At 37.1% G+C, this 21,345-nt stretch overlaps 2 protein-coding genes across 2 annotated transcripts; both read right to left on the reverse strand.

Annotated features, from left to right (window-relative positions):
* Nucleotides 1-729: 729 nt before the first annotated feature.
* Fibroin3 (silk fibroin 3) lies at nucleotides 730-21,317 on the reverse strand. The gene is made up of 8 exons (XM_076529310.1): nucleotides 20,155-21,317; nucleotides 15,774-20,073; nucleotides 14,037-14,376; nucleotides 11,030-13,268; nucleotides 10,734-10,737; nucleotides 8,507-9,562; nucleotides 8,413-8,422; nucleotides 730-2,865 (listed from the first exon to the last, which is right to left on the reverse strand). Exons 4-8 carry the CDS (start codon nucleotides 12,532-12,534, stop codon nucleotides 1,841-1,843), a joined length of 3,600 nt encoding a protein of 1,199 aa, XP_076385425.1. The 5' UTR covers nucleotides 12,535-13,268; nucleotides 14,037-14,376; nucleotides 15,774-20,073; nucleotides 20,155-21,317; the 3' UTR covers nucleotides 730-1,840.
* Fibroin2 (silk fibroin 2) lies at nucleotides 4,163-6,616 on the reverse strand. The gene has a single exon (XM_012297353.2). The coding sequence runs from the start codon at nucleotides 6,034-6,036 to the stop codon at nucleotides 5,098-5,100; it is 939 nt and encodes a 312-aa protein (XP_012152743.1). The 5' UTR covers nucleotides 6,037-6,616; the 3' UTR covers nucleotides 4,163-5,097.
* Nucleotides 21,318-21,345: the final 28 nt, after the last annotated feature.

Below are 21,345 nucleotides of genomic sequence, written 5' to 3' on the forward strand. Positions count from 1 at the left end.
GTTTGCGAAACTGAGTTTTTAATTAAATATTTTTGTTCTCTTCTATTTGACATTAAATAATAGCAAATAGAATATAAATGTAATCATTAGAAATTGTCTTTGTTTTATCACTTAAAACTAGAAGACAGACATAATAGCTGAAAGATCGCAAGGAAAATGGTTGCTCGTGTGGATTGGATCTTAAGAACTTCTTTTATATGAATATACGTTATATTTTTAATAAAAATTATTATAATTCTGGTCTTAAGAAAATTATAATATATAGTTTGGCAGAAGAAGACACGATCATAGATGCGTAATTAAGTTACACATGTACAGAATAAGTTCGTAATAAATAACTGTATTCTCTTCACTTGTGAAATTTTTCCATCAAATAATAATTTTTCTTCCAATGTTATCAAGGTATAAACAAAAGAATGAATTTTTGTTCTATCGAATATTCGTTGTTTTATTTCAGACATGTTAGCAATGGAATACATCTTAAAGTTATTTTATAACATTATGTAAGATAATCATATAAAATAAAGTAGATTCAGGTAATCAATTTCTTAGGTAATCATCATGTCGAGGTAGTCACTTTTATTCAGTAAAACTCATTTTATTTATATTAAATACATTGTATCTAACAATAAAAATTCTTTATAAACACTTACAGTAAATGTAAATTTTGTACAGATTTACAAAGTCAATAAACCTTTGAAAATAGATGGTGGATTGGGTATGGTGAAAAATAGAATGTTACACTAAATAAAAGAATAAAATGCATATATTATCAAAAGATTTGTTAATAAAATTTTATTTGTACACTTGTAACAACATATTAGTTCCATGCGTTTACGGTGGTTAAATATTATCATAAAAAATAATTGTCTTATCCTGTTTGTATTCGTATTCACGCGTTGAATAAGTATTGCTCTTTGGCGCACGGTACTTTAACGTTCACCTGTATGTATCCATATGTTAATCCAATATTTGTCCATCATGTCAGGTATGAATAATTAGATGATCGAACATAATACATTTTACGAGGGAAATAACATTCGTACAGATACGTAATATCACTGTTATTATTATATAAGTAATTGACTTCCCAATTCTATGTAACTATGACTCTATTAACAGATTAACGCCATGACTATGTTATTGTTCTACAATTTCTCTGAAATAAATAAATATGCTTAAATATTATATTATTTTCATGCTTCAGTTTATGTTCATACTTCAGTTACAACAACGAAGTATTTAGCCTTTTTTAAATTTTGAAAAGAAATTAGTGGAATGTGTCTTTCTTTTATCTATCGTACTGTGTTAATACACGTGCCATTTTGTACTCAATTATACATTTCGATTATCTATATCAAATAAATACTGCAAAAATCTAGAATTGTATAATCTTCTAAAAATAATTTAATTAATTACCTCGATGTTATTATTAATTCAAGCAACTCCACTAGTAATATGACGTTCACGCATCAATTGAAATGATAATATTGTTAAAAAGATTCCACATTTAATCAATCAAAATAGCATTAATCCATAACATCTTAAATCCAAATTTAAGGACATCGATTCCAGAAAATATTTTCCCTAAGAAGATAAAGTTTACGGAAGGAAAAAAGGTAACGCATAGGAAGAATGAAAGGCTATATCTGCTAAAACAGTGGATCTTTATTGTCACGTAGGTAAGTTTCACTTCGACAATGTAATAATTTTAAATTTTAATCAACCCTTTCTATCCGCCTCTCGAGCCATACAATAATTCTACTGTCTTTGTAATCCAAACATTCAACTGCCTAAACGGGAAATCCGTCCCCGAGTGCTGTCTACATCAGGCATGAGATTACCATCCGCCTTTGCTCGGCCCGTGCGCTCCTACAGAAGCGCTAGCTCTGGCGAGAGCCTTAGCCTGGGCTTGCGCTTGGGCCGCGGCTCCACCGTCGAGTCCAAGTCCCAGAACGACGCCATCGCCAACGGCGGCGGCTGCTGTGGCTTTGGCGGAGGCGGAGGCTTCGAGTTGCGCGGTTGCAGTATCCTGGCTGGCCAAATTGGCGGCTCCTTCGCGGTTAGCTCTGCCCTCGATCTTGGCTGCTACTTGTGCTTCGCTGGCGGCTGCAGCTTGTGCGCTGTCAGCGTCGGCTGCCAGTACGGCTGCCTTGTTGGCAGCTGCGGAGGTTGCTTCCGAAGAACCTGTGGTCTGAGCCTGTGCGGCTGCGGCGGCGGCGGAGAGTGCCGCTGCTTCCTGTCCGAGCGCCCTGGAGAGTTCGGCGTTCTCCGCTGCCCTCTGGGTGGCTGCCGCTTCGGCTGCTGCCGCGGCGTTCGCGCGTTCCTGGTAGTTGCTGGCGAGGTTTTGTGCAGCAGCGCCTACCTGAGCGGAGCCTTGGGCTCGTTGAAGGGCAGCCATTGTGACTGCGGCGGCAGCCTCCGCTCGGCTGGATAGCGTCTGTTCCTCGGTCTGAAGTTTCAGCGCTGCCAAAGCTTTAGCTTGGGCGACTAATTGTGCTTCCAAAGCTGCCTTCACGGCAGCTGCTGCTTTCGCGGAAGCTGCCGCCGATTTTGCGGCTGCTTTCACGACAGCCTCGGCGAGGCTCAAGGCGGACGCTTTCACCGCGGCTCCAGCCTTCGCCTCCGCCGCGGCGCTAGCTTTGGCACGGCCCAGAGAGATTTGCACTTTCTTGCCGAGACCCAGCATCGGGGCACCGTTCTCCTTTCTCATGGCGCTAGTTTCCAGCTTCGACAGCAGGTTCTTCTCTAACCATGGGCCGTCCTTCGGGGTTTGCCATGATCGCTCTTCGAGTGATGCGCCCACGAGGCCCCAGGTGAGCAGGCACGTCGCAAGTATCGCTGGGATCTTCATCTTCGATAGAACTCCGCAGATTGGTGCCGATTATGAGCACAGACCAGGTTATATACGGGCTATCGCAGTTGTGTAAATATCTTGACTTTACCGTGTTCTTTGGAAATATTGTTTTATCCCCTGTTGCGGGATATCTTCATCCTCGTTGCCGACTGACAATATCGTCCTTTTTCGATCGTGTTTGCATTTCGCGGTAGTGTTGTCAGCTGCGATGATTTGTTTTTTTTTCAAGCATGTGTTAAATATTGATACTTGTTGTTCTAATAATAATATTTGGCGTAATAATATCGGGAACGTGGCGGGTTCGTGTTGCTCTTCTTCGAAAGACTGAATTTTTGGCATTGCAAGAGCCACGAACACTTGTAGACGTAGTATTCATGGGGTAATAGAACCATTAATTGATTGTTAGAAATGGGAAAAAAGTTCCTAGGTCTTCATAGATTCTCTTTAGATTCTTTCTTATTGCTAGACTCCCCTTAGACCTCAGACTTAAATTCTCCTTGTACTAAATGGGAAGTTACTCTTCTTGTGTTCTCTAAAATTTCCCCAAATCTCCCCTAGATTTTCACTAGATTCTTCTATTGACATATCTAGGACTAGTTAGTATATCTAACTCTAGTTCCCTAGCTTAACAAATAAAATTAACATCTCACACCAGGCATATAGCCTTCTTCTAAGATTTGAGAATTTGACTATTTCCCATAAAAGAACGCCGATGTCCACTAACTCCACAAATTAGCACTTGATCTACCCATTACTAATGTACGATTATTATTGCACGTTTCTTTACAAAAAGATAATCTTGTGTCTTGTTTTCATTTCTTTACCTCAATGGCTTATCAGAGAAACGTGTCTTTATATTAATACTTGCCATAACCCTGATTGCACGCACATCGTGCAACCATTTTAAATAATATCCTTTTTGTACTAGATTGAAATGTTTTGATAAAAATGTCATGTGTTATCTTGATAAACTAGATACTGCGAATATGCCAAGCTACTTAAAATCGGGTGAGGGGTTTCGATAGAAAGTAATGTTCAAGGTTGATTGTGAAACGTGAATTTTTAATATTTATTTGCATATTGAATAATGAATCTATATTTACGTTACACATAGGTTAAAATATTACTTTTCTAGGCATACAGATAGAGATCACTTATAATGCGTAATTTGTATTTTATTATTAATTATATTTAATTAGGTATACATACATTTGTAAAAATACATACATTTTGTAAAAGACATAAGAAGTAAATGTAAAAATTATTAGCAATATTGTACAACTAAGGTCACTAGCTTATGAAAAATTGTTATAAAATAATAATTACAATAATTTTTTATATGGCACCATTAAATGTTTATTTCTAAGTTTCAATGTTAAATTTCGCTTCTTTACCATTTTCCTTTCTTTCTTTGTTCTTACTATAGTATGGTTACATTTTGACCCTAGTCAAACCCAGTTTTCATTCTACGAAGTTAACAGTATGGTGAGAATAACATTAGCAGCTGAAAATAATAATTACAAGTATATGAGGTCGTCACGCTAATTAATACTATTTTGCTAGCATACTTCACATTTACAAAATAACTAACTGTGAAATTGGAAGACTAGGATCAAGATGATGTCACGCTAAAGAGAAAAAACCTAGTGCAATTATTCTTTTTTAATACCGTTATCACTATCATCAATCATCTCCTTTATATGAATTTATCAGGAGCTCCGGATATTGCCGTCAGCGAGTTATGAAATATTTAATTAAACACATGCTCATAAGCATATATCATGATCAGATTTAATCAACGGCGCTTAAGAAAGATGCAGCTGTTCCCATACACGATAGGATTAAGATCTCGAAAAATAATTCGGATGAATAGTCCCAGGATATATCAAGATGAAACTCAACATACTTAAGATACGAACAACTTTATTACACATTTCATACTGCATAGTATCAAAGAACTTGAGGGAAGCCAAATACAGGGAGAAATACGAAAAAAAGAATCGACGATCGGGTTGCTACGACAATTTATTTCCGCTAATACATTACACGGCCGAATATCAGCTGTTAATCATTTATCGTCTCCATAATCGAGCCCACAAGTAAATCTCTCATAATTAAATCAAATTATTCCAAAAGTAATCGCATCTGTGCCAGATAACAACGATGATGATCCAGTAACTCTCTCAGCTCTTCTCCAATGATGGCCCCCTAATTTCCTCGCTCTTCGTCAACTCTTATCCTTAGTCGGACTTCCACCCTTTATCCTCGACCTCTGACTTTTGGTCGGTGATAATCTTCGCTTCCGACGAGGCTTTAGCCGAGGCTTGCGATTCGCCGGCGGCGACAGCCTCCGAGGTGGCCAGAAGGGCCTCGAGTCGGCCCACGGCGTCGGCCTCTGCGTTCGCAGCTCTAGCCTCGAGGCGAACAGCGGCGGAAGCTTGAGAGGTGGCTGCAGCCTGTGCACCTTGAGCCTTCTCGACGGCGTTTCTAGCTCGCGAGATGGCAACTTCCGCGATAGCCGCGAGTTTGGTGGCCTCGGCTTCTTCTTTGGCGGCGTTTTGAGCCTTGGCCAAGAGAATGGCTGCGGCTTTCTTGGCCATTTCCGCTTTGGCGGCAGCTTCGGCAGCAGCCTGGGCCTCGGCAGCCTGGGCCTTCTTTGCGATGATGGAGTCTGCGTTGGCCTTCACCTGGGCCTGAGCAGCAGCGTCTGCCGCGGATGCCGAAGCCTGTGCGGCCGCCTTTGCTGCAGCCGTCAGCTCGGCTGCTCTTCTTGCAGCGGATACCAGGGCTTCAGCGGCTTTCGCGGCATCCGTCAGCTTCCCGCGCGCGATCTCGCTCAACTTGATAGCTTGCTCTCTCTTAGCTATCGCCATCAGCGTCGCTGCTTTTGCGCCGGCCTCGGCGTTCTCCGTGTCAGCAGCTTGCGAAGCGGCCGCCGAAGCTGCGGTTCTTGCCGCAGCGCTCAAGTCCACGTTCAATCCGACCGTTTCTCCTGCTCTGACCACGTTCAAGGCATTCTGCACCGAAACTCCGGACGAGTCTGACCCATCGCCCACCAGCCGAGCTGAACCGACATGCACCGACTTCTCCAGGCCCTCGCCTCCTTTGCCCACAATAATGCGGCCCTCGGCCAGCCCCCACACGAGCAGAGACGTCACGAGTAATGCTGGGATCTTCATGTTCGACGCAGCTTCGCTGATTGATGCCCAACGGGACGATCAACGCTGGTTATATACCGCTGTCGCAGTTGTCAAAACAACCGCTGTTATTCTTTACAAGACTAACCTGCGAGATCTGATGCGATTTAACCTGCTGAAATATTGTTACAACAGGGAGGGGGCGAGATTAGCTCGCCGGTTGGTTGCCGTTTATTTAGGTGTTCCGACTGGGGGTTTTCTTGTTTTTGGGACTGGAATTCACGGCTTTTAGGTCTTGGCGATTGGACGAGATTGAGTATACAGCCTGACTGTATTATAGAGATATTTAGGGACACTGATGGACATGATGGGTAGTAAGATCTATGGTTTTCGAGTTTTAGGAAGTTTCTATTTGAAGATATGGAAACTAATTTAGAAATTTGAAAATATTTGGATATATGAAGACATGTCATTCTTAAAATAAAATATTTAGAAACTTGGGGCACTTAATTTAGAAATATGATGAATTTATGCTATGAAAATTTTAAGTATTGATCAAAAAGAACTGATGAACACTGAAGTTCATGACGTGAACTTTTGATGGCAATTAGATTAGACTTTATTAAATTTTCAAATTTAGTGCTACAGAAAATTGATAATCTCGCAGTTCAGAAACTTGAAAAAACATATTTAGAAATATATGAATATGAATTCTTTAAATTAGAAAATTTATAAATTGAAAATTTTATTAGAATTTTATTAAAATTTGGCTTAATGGAATTTTAGGAAGATGAAAATTTGTCAACATGGAAAATTAAAAATGTGAAAGTTTGGTAACATGGAAATTTGAAATCGTGCAAACTTGACAACATAAAAATTTAGAAATGCGGAAATTTAATAATTTGAAAATTTTATAGTTTAAAAATCACATAACACATTTCTGACTTTAAACATAGTAGCTGACGTAGATACACATTTACCAAAAGGTACCAATAACATAAAATAAAATTTCAAAAACATTATTAAGATCAGGAAATTCTTGCCACCCCTCTCTAGTGCCTCCTGCTAGACATGAAAGAAGAACAACAACTTCATTTCTTTAAAAAAATTCCAAATGGAGCAGCTTCCTTCACTGAACGTTTGACGAGTTTTCTTCTATAAACATGTATTGTCTGTAAAGAAATTCACACTTATGTTTGATCAGTGAAGATCAACACACGAGTTCCGATATTTATAATAAGCTACGCGATAGTACATCGGATTTGATTAATTAATCCGATGAATGTTTGTATAATAAGGAAGTTCATTTTACAAATAAAAGAAACACGTGTGTAAATAACGTGGGTGATGTATTCATTTTTGTAATGGTGTTGTTTTAACAACTCCAAGGTAGTATAACTTAATCGTAGTCTTTCAATATTGAAACAAATGTGCTGGTGATTATTTAACGTAATCGGGTGATTTTTAACAATACAGTGGGTTGGAAAATGTCATTGTTTTTATTATATTTAAATAGAGCGATTTGAATTTTTTTTTTTTATTAGTTTTATTATACTGCATAGTCTTCTTCAATAAGAAGAATTCTTGTAATAATTCTTAAATTAAATCTTATATTATGTACAATAAATATACTAAATTATTACAATTTATTACTATAATAAATTACCATCATATATTGTTATAACAATTATTACAATTTTTTAGTATCATAGATAAAACAGCTACCTTAATTATAAGTAAAAGTACTTGTCACACAACATTTACAAGGACAGATAACATTTCAATTTTTAGTGAATAAAATGTATAAACTATGTGTGTATGATTTTTTACTAAATTAGTATGCTTGTAATAAGAAATTTAGGGTCGTAAAGCGGTAATTATCTATATCAGAATAAATTGCGGTAGTTGAAAGATAACTATCCAAATCCATAAATTACTTAATTAATATATTAGTATGTAATAACTATTTAATAATTAATCTTGTTTGTCATTCATAATACAATTTATTAGAGCTTCATCAAAGGCAATTTTTCTTTCTTATATTTGACAGTCGACAAAAATCTATTTGATTTTTTAACTCAATTAATTTATGTCCACATACAAGACAATAGTTAAAAGAGACATGGGAAATAAAGGAAAAGCATAATTCTATTTCCGACAATTTTTTATTTAATCTCCAAAAAAAATATATGGCTGCGAACGATAGTCAGATATTACACAGTACCGGTGCGATATATCAAGAAGAAACGGGAGCCTCATAGAACAATATTCGTGAATGAAAGTACAATACTAACAGACGAACAGGCGACGCAAAGTAACAACACGACAGGACTTAGTACATGCTAAACCAATTTATTATCATCGTTACAACTTCTTACTATAGGCATCATTGACACGTTACTATTTCCTGTGAAATACCAAATGCATCCTACAACGCCAAAACAGCATTGTTCAAACAAATCTCGCATCTCCAGACTCATGCAGCTCCCCAAATGCGTCCCTGTTAAGCAGCCCAAGCGCTCTTGGAGAGTGGCGACTTCAGACCCACGTTTTCGTCTTTCATTTCGATCTTGTCGTCGTTGGAAGATGACCATCCCCCTTTGCTAGGTGCCCATCCTTTCTCGGATGGCCATCCCTTAGAAGGGCTCACTTTCAGCGATATCTTCTCGATCTTCGAGGCCTTATCGATATTGGCACCGATTATAGCCACTTCGCTGTTCCTAGCGCTGGCCTTGGAAGCTTCCTGTGCTTTCATGTTGAGCGCAGCATCGATCTCCCTGCTCTTCTCGTCGATGGCGGCGATCAGTTGGGCAACCTCGCTCCTGGCTTCGGATTCGGCGGCGCTCTTGGCGCCGGCTCTGGCGGCTACCTTCGCGGCAGCGAGGGCTGCAGCGGCTGCCCTAGCTTCCGCTTTCGCGGCTGCTGCAGCTCCGACCGCCATTTCGGCTGCCCTGTTGGCTTTCACTGCTGCCGCGGCGGCCGCGCTGGCGGCTGCAGCTTCCTTGGCGGCGAGGAGCGCCTTCTCCTTGGCCTGCGCCGAAAGGGCAGCCTGTGCCCTGGCAGCCTTAGCGGCTATCGCTGCCTGCACAGCCGCTGTTGCTAAAGCTTCGGCCGATGATTTGGCTCCGCTCGCGGCTTCCGCGGCTGCGGCTCTGGCTTGCGTGGCTGTCGCTTTGGCTTCGAGCTGAGAGTTGGACAACGCGTTAGCGGCTTCTTCGGCGGCCTTCGATTTGCCGGCAGCCTGCGATTGCAGGGTCGCGGATTTTTCACTGAGCTGCGCCGTCTCGTCGGCCATACCCCGAGCTTGCCCCGCGGCGGCGGCCGCTGCGGCTGCTTGGGCCGCAGCTTCTTTCTGGGAAGCTGCGGCTACTTCGCCGGCTCTAAGTCCCGACCTGGCTGACACTGCGGCGGATGCGGTCGCTGAGGCTGAACCCTTTCCGACTTCGATCAGCGGGATGCTTTTGCCATGACCAAGGCCATCGCTGGCGGACGCGGAACCCCAGACCAAGAGGCACGTTGCGAGCAGTGCTGGAATCTTCATCTTCGACGACGCTTCGCGGATTGATGATCGGCATCAGAACACGGACGGATTTATACCGTGGCAGACAGTTGTGCAAACATTATCCGCGTGGGTCGTTGGGGTTTTATTGAAAATATTGTTTCAGGAATTGTGGTCGTGGCTGAGAGCCGTGTTTTGTTAAGGGGCGGACGGGTATGCCGAGCTGAATTGGGAATTGATTAGGTTTACCTTTGCAATTTTAGCGAGGTTTGTGTACTGGTCGCGGGCACTTTGTTGTAGCGGGCATGTGGATGATCACGTGGCGAACGCTGTCGATTGATGCGGTGACCGGGATTTTTATTCAGGGTGGTGGAGATGTACACTTCGGTAATACTGGCAATTATATAAGGGATGCAGGGATTTTAGAAATTTGATAATTTAGGGTTTGAATGCTTGAAGATTTCAAATTTGGAAATTTATAAATTTGGCAAGTTGAGGATATAGGAATTCCGAAATTTGATAGTGTAACCTTTCGAAAATATGCTCGCAAAATAGATTTTCTACATTTTACAATCCTGACGCTACGCAGAGAAATCCAGGTTGTTCCTAAAACTACTGGACTTATCTCACTCTAGATAAAAAATATAATTCGACAAACGTACGTGTGCATACTGTGTTTATATATGTAGTAGCATATCTGGGCACCTTTTGTGCGATGAAGAAAGAAGACCAATGTTTGACTGAAGTTTCGCTTTCTTTCAAATTCAATTAAGATAAGAGATCAGTTTAAAGCAGTAGAATAATTGTATTTATGAATATCATGGAATTAAAGTGGTTTCATCGAACATTTGCACTTTTATTAAACGCCGTTAAAAGATTACGTTACGTAGATGACTCTAAGAGTATTTGAATCTTGCAAGATAGAAACGTGGAGTTATTTGGATCTGAGAATGCAGAAATCTGGAAATGTAGAAATTTAGGGATGCAGGGGTAGAGCTATAGGAATCTAAGGGTATATAGATCCAGGAGATATTTAGATCCAGAAACACAGAAATCTGAAGATATTTAAATGAGAGAGTATAAAGATCTAGTTTTTCACACGTGTCGTATTTATAGTATTGACATAGAAGTTCAGTAATATAACGCTGAAATACATGGATAGGACATAGGGATAAATTTAAAAACGTATCTCGTTATAATATATAAACATACATTAACTATTATATATTTCCTTATTTACCATACTAGGTTAACAAACAAAAACAGACCATATCTTTCAACAGATAATTTTATTTATCATTTTTGACAATAATACATAATTTTCTCCGCTATTAAATCCAAAACAGTTACAAATTCTGCAATATTCTCCCTGTCCCAAAATTGCAGTAAAAGAAAAGCTCCCGATTAAAATGACCACATCAAAGGACTCAAGGAAAAGAAAATAAAAGAACATCTCCAATGCTACAATTCTATATTTCAAACTTTTCTTCCGATCATATCTTCGCCATCAAGATAAATGCGCCCCATACATATTACTACAGATGCTTCATTTTTCCGCCGACCGCATTGTTCAGCGCTTTCGCCTGCGCCAAGTTGGACCCAGCAGTCAACGCCAATCCAACGACGGCTCCATCTCCGACAGCGTTCGAAGCCGAAGCTTTAGCCGCAGCTTCCGCCTCGATGATAGAAGCTCGCACGTCCGACATGGCCGAAGCGGTCATCACGTTTCTGGCCAGCATGCTGTTCTCCGCTGCCGCGTTCTCCGCCTGATCGGCTGCGGCCTTCTGCGCAGCGTTCGCACTCTTAGCAAGCTTTTTGGTGATCGCTTGCAGCTTTTCCAGCTTGATGCTGGCGGCAGACGCGGCTCCAGCAGCGTTCGCCGCCGTGGCCGTCGCTATTTTCGCTTTGATCGCTATGTTCTTCGAAACGACGGCCCTCTGGATCGAGTAATCTACAGCCGCTAGTTCGGCGGTCGCAGCCTTCACCACCTCTATGGCCAAAGCCGAAGCCTTCTGCTGCGCAGCGGTCGCAGCTTTCGCGGATATCTCTGCTTGTTTCAAAGCGGTACTCAAAGCGGAAATTGCGGCTTCAGCCTTGCAGGACGTTTCGGACCCGACGAGGCCAGCTTCCAAGGTGATTCGAGCTTGCTTGCTAGCTTTTGCTTGAGCAGCAGCCGCGATTGTGAGCGCCTTGATAGCCTTCTGCTCTGCCGCACTCGCAGCTGCGGCAGCCTGGGCTGCTCTCTTCTCCTTTTCGCTTATCTTTTCTTCAATGACCAACTCCTTCTTCCGGATGGCACGCTTCACGATGTTTACGACGTTCGACTGAAGCTTCCACCGAGCTTCCGCCTCGAGTTTCGCTTTGAGTTTCGCTCGCTCAGCTTCCTCGGTCTTGGCCTCGATCTCCTTGTGCATCACCACGAGAGCACGCTCTTCCGCCGTCTTCTTCGCCTCCGCTCTTGCTCGAGCTTTCGCCTCCGCCTCAGCTTTCTCCTCGGCACGCTTCAATTCCCTCTGCTGCTCCTTCAACTGCCGCCGCACTTCCTCCACCTCTTTCTCCGCTCTCGACCGGGCAATCGACTCCTGGCGAACGCGAGCCTCCGCTCGAGCTTTCTGCTCCTTCAGAATGTTTATCTCCGAGCTGGAACTGGACTTCGAACTGCTGCTCGAGCTGCTTTCCGTTATGATTACCTTCTTGCCTGATCCTTCATTTTTCACGTCTACCTTCGAGATGTCCAACCCTTTCCCGCTATTCAATTTTACATTTTTCTTCACGTCCGATTCTTTTACGATGTCTACCGACGACGACTCTGCCTTTCTGGAAGAAGAAGAAGAAGAAGAAGAAGACGAGATACTGGCGGTGGACGACTCCGGCTTTATGCTTCGCTTCTCTAATGCTGCGGCATTCTCCAAGGATCTCGGAGTTAAGTGATGCTCATCTTCGGCGATTAGTCTGCTCGCGCGTACGGACTCTTGATTTATCAGAGCCCAAGTGACGAAACATACGACGAATATCTTCATCGTCGATGGAGTAACGTGCATTGATCGCGGGATGCACGATTCGTCAATTATATACCGTGACGAACAGTTGTAATAACACCGCTGTTTTCCAACGACCGACGCGAGGGGTCGTCTGACTGCGAAAATAGGGAGCTTTGCATCTTCTTCGACATTCTCTTCCCAACTTTATTTCTATATCGCGGAAAATAAACGGATTTCATGATGCAGGAGATTTCTATTCGAAGCAGAAAAATTTTATGAAGCAGAAAAATGAAAGGATTTGTTTGTATGTAAGGAAATGGAAGGATTTTTGTATGTAAGGAAATGAAAGGATCTTTACGAAGGTAAAAGGAAGGAAATGAAAGAATTCTTTTTATAAAAGGTTTTTATTATACATCGAGTTTTACGATTTGGGTTGCACGTGTAAGATCGTTCCTCTATTTTATTGAAACAAAGGAACAGGTCTTGTACCGCGATAACGGTGATTCGAAAAAGTGGGTCGACAGAGAACAATTCGCAGCTCGTAGCCTGAAGAGTTCTGGAACGGACACCTCTTCGTGTTTTATCATATACTGTCTCGATGTCTGGCACTTCCTTAAATAAAGCTCCGTGTAATAACAACGTTGCAGACAGCCTCACCCCACTACCCGACAGTTTTTTCAAAATGTATTGTTTTTTCTGTGCGCCGAGCCTGGTTGCAATTGTATTTTTTTGTCTTGTTTCCTTGCCATCGTGTCACGATCTTTCAGATTTTTCCAAGATGAACATTTTTTATGCTAAATAAAACGAAAAAGTATTATGAATAACAGAAGGTAACGGAAGATATCTTACGAGGTTTAATCAATTTTTTAATGTTAATTGTACAATTTTGTAAATTTATAATTTTATACAATAATTTTGTACTTGATTCTCGAACGCGTTTTTATGAATGCTACGAATATTATTAGGATATTAATGTAGTAGAGTGTGGACGAATATTTTTTGTACAGAAGATCAGTTTTACTATGAATTAAAAAAACTAAAAAGAACCGTAATCCTTCCGGACCCATCACTTATATACGTTCTCGCTGTTTATATTTTACCTTCGAGGAGTGGGAGTTGATCGAACGAGTTCGATTTGCATTGGTAAAAATTAGTCGAAACTTTTTTGGCAATTAAAACTACGCCTAATACTGTACTTTGTTAACTTTTATTATACACTGATAATATTTGAGGACTCTTAATATTTATGACAGTGCTAAAATATTGACAATATTGCATCGTCAAAATGTTCATAATATTGTGTTGTTAATACTGAAATATTGTTATACCAATGTTGTACCAATATAAACACAGTATTTCAGATTATTTGCTTCTTTCATTTCTTGAATAATCTTGAAGATCATATGAGTGAATATATCTTGACATACTAGTGTATCTCTTGACACTCACTGTCACATAAATTTTAAAAAATATACTCAATTAAAAAATCCAAAAATTACCCTGAAGTAATAATTTAAATACAAAAACTTGATACAGGTTTTCTCTCTTATTTTTATTCTTACCAAAAAAACATTGGTCCATATTGCAGACAGATGTTTCTATGTCCACTAAAAGTACTTCAACACTTTAACATTTATAGCAAACAAATCGCCTCAGTCTGCATTTGTCTCGAGAGATGCTGTATAATTTTCGTTCCTTTCCAGAAGAAAAAATGTTACGAATGCTCTGAATCACCATAACGATCGACACGTTGTTAAAGCGATGTTGTAAATCCGGAATGTCAGGTTCAACTTAAGTTGCAACCAGTTGTCTGCTTGGTAACATCGAACGAAAGGTCTCGGAGTATTCCAGGAAAGGTGGAGGCCAACGTATCGACTTATGGGGGTCACCGGTGACCAAACGCTACGAATTTTAATTCGAAGCAATTAAAAAAATGATGCAAAAAAAGAACATGTGGAATTCTACCAAAATTACTCTTGCATTTCGAAATAAATTTGGAGATTAAATTTTTAGGAATTGATAATTGTTGATGGTTAATAATTAATTAATGTGTGTATGTACATATGTATGTGCATATGTTACATTCAAGATGGAGGTGTATACATGTGTACATACATATGCACATACATATGTTATATTCAAGATATATGTATACACATATATACACACATATGTTATATTCAAGATGTATATATATACATGTGTACATACATATGTTATATTCAAGATGCATGTATACACATATGTATATACATATGTATAACATTAAAGACATTAGTAATTATTAAAAAAAACTATTCAATTTTAGAATTGAATGCTTTAATGTATACTTGTGATAAAATGTAACATTTGATTTGGTTAAATATTTTAAATTAATGAATATTGAATATGACAAATATTGTACACATGTCGTTAAAATAATACTACTTTCAAGTTTTCACTACTTAAAGTTTTAAACCAATTTTTTTAATAATACTTTCAAGTAGAAAATTGGAAAATTTAATTTTTAGAAGAATCATCGATATTCTTGGTAAATGATATAATTTTGTATCTAAGCAGTGACTGCAAGTGACTGAAGCATCATATAACAAAAGTTTCACTTAAATTATAATCTAGTTATTATAACACGTCAATTACTATCGTATTTCATCTGTATCTACAAATTTCCCAATGTCGCCATGTATTTTGCAGTGCGTCTGCTGATACCAGAAACGATAAAGAGAAGGTCACTCTTTGTTCCTTTTACTGTCTTGCAAACTGAAAACATTATTTTAGCAGTTTGACGGGTGTTGTTAAAAAAATGTTACAAAGATGAAACACTGTCGATCATTATTTATTATATTTCATTATAGTCAAATTCGGTTCTTGAATAATTTTTAAAGAGTCTAATTTTTAAAGAATTTTAAAGAGATCAATTTTTAAAGAGCTTTAAACAGTTCAATTTTTATAAAACTTGTCAATAGAGTGACATATAAAACAAATCAATAAGCTTAATATATGATATTGCATACATTGATCGATTAATACTAAGAGATTTTTATAAATCTTGTCAATAGAGTGACATTTAAAATAAATCAATAAACTTAATATATGATGTTGCATACATTGATAGATTAATATTAAAAGATTTTTATAAAACTTGTCAATAGAGTGACATATAAAACAAATCAATAAACTTAATATACAATGTTGCATAAATTAATAGATTAATATTAAGTTCTACAGATATAAAAATTTCTATTAATATAAAAATTCTTCAATATTTATGTATTTACTTATTAATACAACATAACACATACCCGCTTCTCAATATCCCAAATTAAAAAACAAGTGACCGTTCAAGACATTAAATCACATGAAATCATTGACACAAAAAATCCTTATAAATCCAAGAATCCGTCGGCTATAAATTCCCTTTCACCGATACGAAACGTTAGTTATATGTTAAGCGTAGTAACATTTCCAGAATGAAAAATTAGTCCGAGTATACGAGCACCTGTGCGGGTGCAATTCAACTAGATCGGAACATTGCTCGTGTATGCAACAATGCAACGATATCCGGTTACCGGCTTCTGTAAAAATTACATTAACCGCATATCCGGCACAAAGTCACATTTGTTCTTTGCACGCGCAAATTATTTTAATCTGGTCGTTTGATTTCCGCAATTTTTTTTTTATCAAGCGTGCTCCGGATGTACTTTTACCAGAGAATACGCAAACGGTATAAACTGTGTAAAAAGTATAAAAGTCAATATAAAAGTACGAGTGTGTAAAAGTAATTTTGAAAGTGTTTAAGGAGAATTTATCTGGTCTTTATTTGTTGTGTAATTTTGATAGTGCAATTTTTTATTGGACGCTTTCTTTTAATGCATCTGTTGACTTGAGGTTTTTCTTCTCTTTATTTGAGATAAGAAATTGCTGATTTTATAGTAAATGGCGGTGCAGGACTAGAAATACACTAAAGTACATAACTGACAAATATCTTTATTATAATCCAGAATGAAACTCTGAAAGCTATGTTATCATACTTGTTGATAAACATTGAATAAACATGTATTATATAACAATGTAAATCCGATGAACTGGTAGATAAACTAGTAACCGCTACGGTGTAAAATTGGAAAGTTTATTCTAGAATGTTCTCCAGTAGAGAGAAATGAAATCAGCAAAATTTAGTGGCGTGTAAATATTACAATCTTACACTATGTTTCTATACCGACTTCTTGTTTCCGTGAATTCACGTAAGGAGGTAAACCGTTTAGAAATCAGTCATACGTGATTTCGTTTCACCTTGGCAATAAAAATCTATTTTGTCAATTTTATAAATCATTAATCATTATAATTTTATAGATAATTAATTTTATGCTACATAACATTTGTATGAAATTGTTAGCATTCGACAACAATGACCACGTTTAGTATGGTACAGTATAATAAATTAAATAAAAGATGTAACAAAATTTATCTAGAGTTTTAATCTCATACTTCAATTTCACATTTTAAATTATTATACTTCTGGTAATTTGTGTAATAAAAATAATAGTAATAGCAATATTATTAATTATTAATTAATACATACCAAGGGTGCCAGTTATAATATTTAATAATATTATTGCCAATTACTAGTAGTAATTTTGTTAGTCAATATTTAGTGAACAATAATAGTTAATTACCAAGTAGCTAATTACAACTGGTACCAATTTCACAAATATCTAAAATCTTCCACCTAATCAACTAATTACAAATTATATAATTGTTCGCTACAGTCCCACGCTAAATTAGTCGAAAATCTCATCAACTTTCATCTCAATAAATCTAAACAATTATTCCGCGATTATCTGCAAACTTTCTTAAAAAAAATTTTGTTCAATAATTGAGGATCGGCAATAGAATCGTTAATCAACGGAAAGCGTTTGTTGCATAGGTGATCGGTGTGCCAGTTAAACACTATCTTAAACGATATCTCGTTACATATCGGATACGATCTTATCATTGCCGTTTAAGAAACTGGGACAACGACTAGATATTATCTAGCCGGACGTGTCTTCAAAAAATGTCCCGACGCTCGAGATTTCACGTGTTGTTTCTCGTTTTACACGCTCGTATACGCGTGGTCGTCGATCGTGAAAAGGTGAAAGCAGATCGCGTGGAATAATCCTTGAATAGTCACGATCATTTTTTTTCTCCCTGTTTTCTTTTCCATTCGTCACCAGACACAAAGGCGCCGCGTGAAACCACCGACAAGAAAAACGATTTTGCAATCGGTCGCGCGTTAGAATCTGACACGCGTTCGCTGATTCTTCCTAATACGCGTTGCACATTTCAATGGAACAGGAATTACGATCTACGAATATCACTTCGAATTTTTAATCATCTTTTGTCAAAAGTTCTATCATTCAGATGCAACTCTTTTGGTACAAATTTAATTTCGAACATCAATTTTTAAAATATTACGAAGCGATACCATTTTGTCATTTTTAAACTCCTTATTTGTAATTTTTTAATATAGTCATTCGTCTTTTAATATAGTCTTTGATATAGTTTTAATTCTCAACGTATTCAAATGTACTAATTTTTAGAAAATTGTTATTGTCTCTAACCGAGGTAGATTTTGTAACATCAAGCATGGAACCTCCAAGACCGCCATGTAGAATCACCAATGAAAGTATGTTACACTTTGCTACCACGTTGAGAGCATTTGTAATTTTTTAAATGATACACCAAACGTATCAATTTCTAAAGAATTGTTATAGTCTCTAACCGAAGTAGTTTTTGTAACAATATTGAAATCTCCGAGACCGCCATTTTGGATCACCAATGAAAGTACCTTCCACTTTTATTTACCTAAGTAAATTTTTGTAAAAATTCATGAATGAATGATTAAACAATTAAAATTTAACTGAGACCCGTCTCTAAAAGCTAAACATTTAAATTTAATTATTTTAAAATTGAAATAAAATGCAAACTATCTTTGGTACCAGAGTTAAAAATAACATTATTCAACGTGTATTTATCGAGGAAAATTTACATGTATATGTTTATTTAACATCCACCTGTAAGAACGAAAATATTTCCACAACTGAAGGAACATTATATCACGAGATATAAAAAATACAATATTTTTGTAAGTGTTTGAGGAACCTGCAAAGAAAACCAACGACAGTGTACATATTTATCGACCGAGATAATTATACCGAATGATTAAAAATTGTTAAAACATTTCATCGAAAACATTGTGTTGATTGCTTTAATTAATATGTTCTGCGAATGTTTTGGATTGTTGTTATCAGTGATAATATTAATTTTAATTTCTGGTATTAATTATGGTATTGATATTGATATTTATTTGGTAGTACTTAATTTGAATGACGACATTTTCTTGTGAAATCTTGCTGAAATTGCATCAGCAAATGATGTAAAATTATCCTAAAAAATAGTTGTTGTAATTAAAACAAAATACAATATGTAGAAGAAAGAATATAAACATTATTATCTATATTAGTTCTTTGTATTAGTTACATATTAGTCATTGGTGATTTTTCAACAAGGAAAAGAAAACGAAACATGTATTACAAATATATTAGACAGAAAAAAATAATTGTAAAAGATAAATAATATAAATAATAAGTTCAAATAAAATTCAAATAAAAATTAATTCAAGATAAATAAAAATTTTCACATAATCAAAAAAGCAATTTTATCTTATCTATCATTATGTATACATTTTACAAATAAATATAAATGCATATAATGCTTGATAATTACTAGAACAATTAATAAATAAATTTGCTACAAACCGAAATCTTGTTTCTTTATTTATTATAAAATAAAAATGTTCTGAAGAATAGTTTAGAATGTTCTTGTTCACGTAGGTGTACCCCGCGTTTGTATTCAAGTAATTTATCGTCGAATCGATGAAAGGTAACTGATTTGTTAAGATTGCTTCTGTGTACAAATGCGTTGTAAGAACCCACTTTACCGCGATTCAATTGCACTAACTGTCCAGCTAAAATGGTGCCAATCCTCTTCCGGTTTACCTTCTCTCACATTACTCTTTTCACCGCAGACAAAACTCTTTTTCAATAATGCATTTACTACTGTTCCAACGCACTCGTCGTTTCACGTCCAACTTAAAATCAAACTTATTAAATCGTTATAAAATTATCAGTAAGTTCAATTTAAAACAAATTAATCATTAAAGATAAAATGATGGTCGAAATAAAATCGAATAAATAAAAATTTGCCAACTGAATAAAATGAAACTGAAATGCAACAGAGTCGAATAAATAAAAATTTACCTACGACTGAATAAAATGAAAATGAAATGCAACGACGCAGACAAAATGGAGACAGAAATTTAAATATTTTAATGTTGCGAATGTTGCAACAGAAGATTTCTCTTCGTCCAGACACGCCTTGTATATTCGTTCGACGAGAAAAAAGCATACGCAGATACACTGAAGTGACTTTTCATGGAATTCTATGAATGACAAGTCGGACTTTCCCACGGGATAAACGTTCTTCCGTGCTTCAATGTCAAAAGTAACGCACAGGAATGAATAAATCTTGCGTTCCATTTTTTTCCTCTTAACAAGGACGCTACAATTGCACATGAATCAGTTCGTTTATACTAAAAAAATAGACCTCGTAGATGTTTACTGTTACTTGTAATCAATTTACCTTGGTAATCATTGTTACGATAGCCGTGACTTTAGAATGCAATATATTACGTCATACTTCCACTTACTGGTTAGTTCCATTATTAAAATCTGGTCATTTTCTATTCTTAGTCTCTGTTTCCATATTTCTGAATTTCTGAATTTACCAACTTTTAAATTTCATAATTTGAGGAAATTGAAAGTAATCCCCTGTAATTTTTAGTTACTTTTCAATCATAAAGTGGTAGCAGTCTCTTTCATTTTGGAGCAGTAAAAATCATGAAAATTATTTCAACGAAAACAAATGAATCATTCCTATAATGGTTCGTAAGTTTCGTAAGAAACGTTTGCACAAGCATGCTTTTTCGCAAAAACGGTTTAGTCATTAAGTTTGATCAAAGGGTTTAATGTACCATATCTCCATCGGCCAAAAAGAAATAAAAAAGAACCATCGATAATATTAGAGAGCACCGTATCCATTCTGTTGAAACAGAGATAACGTCGTGTCGAAAGAACACATTGTTCGGTTAAAATGAATCCTCTGATGGACAATTAAGGGGCAGGATCCGTAACTACAACATTAGCTTTCTGACCACCAATCAGGTACCTTGTAATCATGTAACTTGCCCTTGGCATAATTTCGGTTTCTATTATTATTTCATTGTTAGGTACTGAGAAACTTCTCAAGTTACTCGTTACAGGTACAATTAATAGTATCGTAATGGACATCAACCTGTGTTTAATACTTTCTTGTCATTTACGACTAAATAATTAACAACGATTTCCACGTTAATGCCACGTTAGTAAAACACGCATCCAAAATGATTTATTCTAATAACATAGTCAAACCCATAACCCTTATTCCCAAATTTCCAACATTTCTTATAGAGGGGTTATCTATAAATTGGCGAAGAAGTTACGTTTTTACGAATATTTGATTATACATCTCTTACATATGTAATTAAAATTATGTTAAACAACATATTAATTATTTTTTCAATGTATAAAAATTATTATTGATCAGGATGTTAATTTAATCATGCTTGACAAAAACTATATAACTTTTTGACTAATCTAATATTTAGAAATAGTATTCTTTTCACAAAAAAGAAAAAGAAGAATGAAATACTTCCTTTGGAAAGCATTATAAAGATATACAGGAAATTCTGAATTAACAGGAGCTGTAAAATATTAATTAGAAACTGATTGGTGT

This window comes from Megachile rotundata, chromosome 1 (assembly GCF_050947335.1).
Source record: "Megachile rotundata isolate GNS110a chromosome 1, iyMegRotu1, whole genome shotgun sequence".
In the NCBI taxonomy this organism is placed as follows: Eukaryota; Metazoa; Arthropoda; class Insecta; order Hymenoptera; family Megachilidae; genus Megachile; species Megachile rotundata.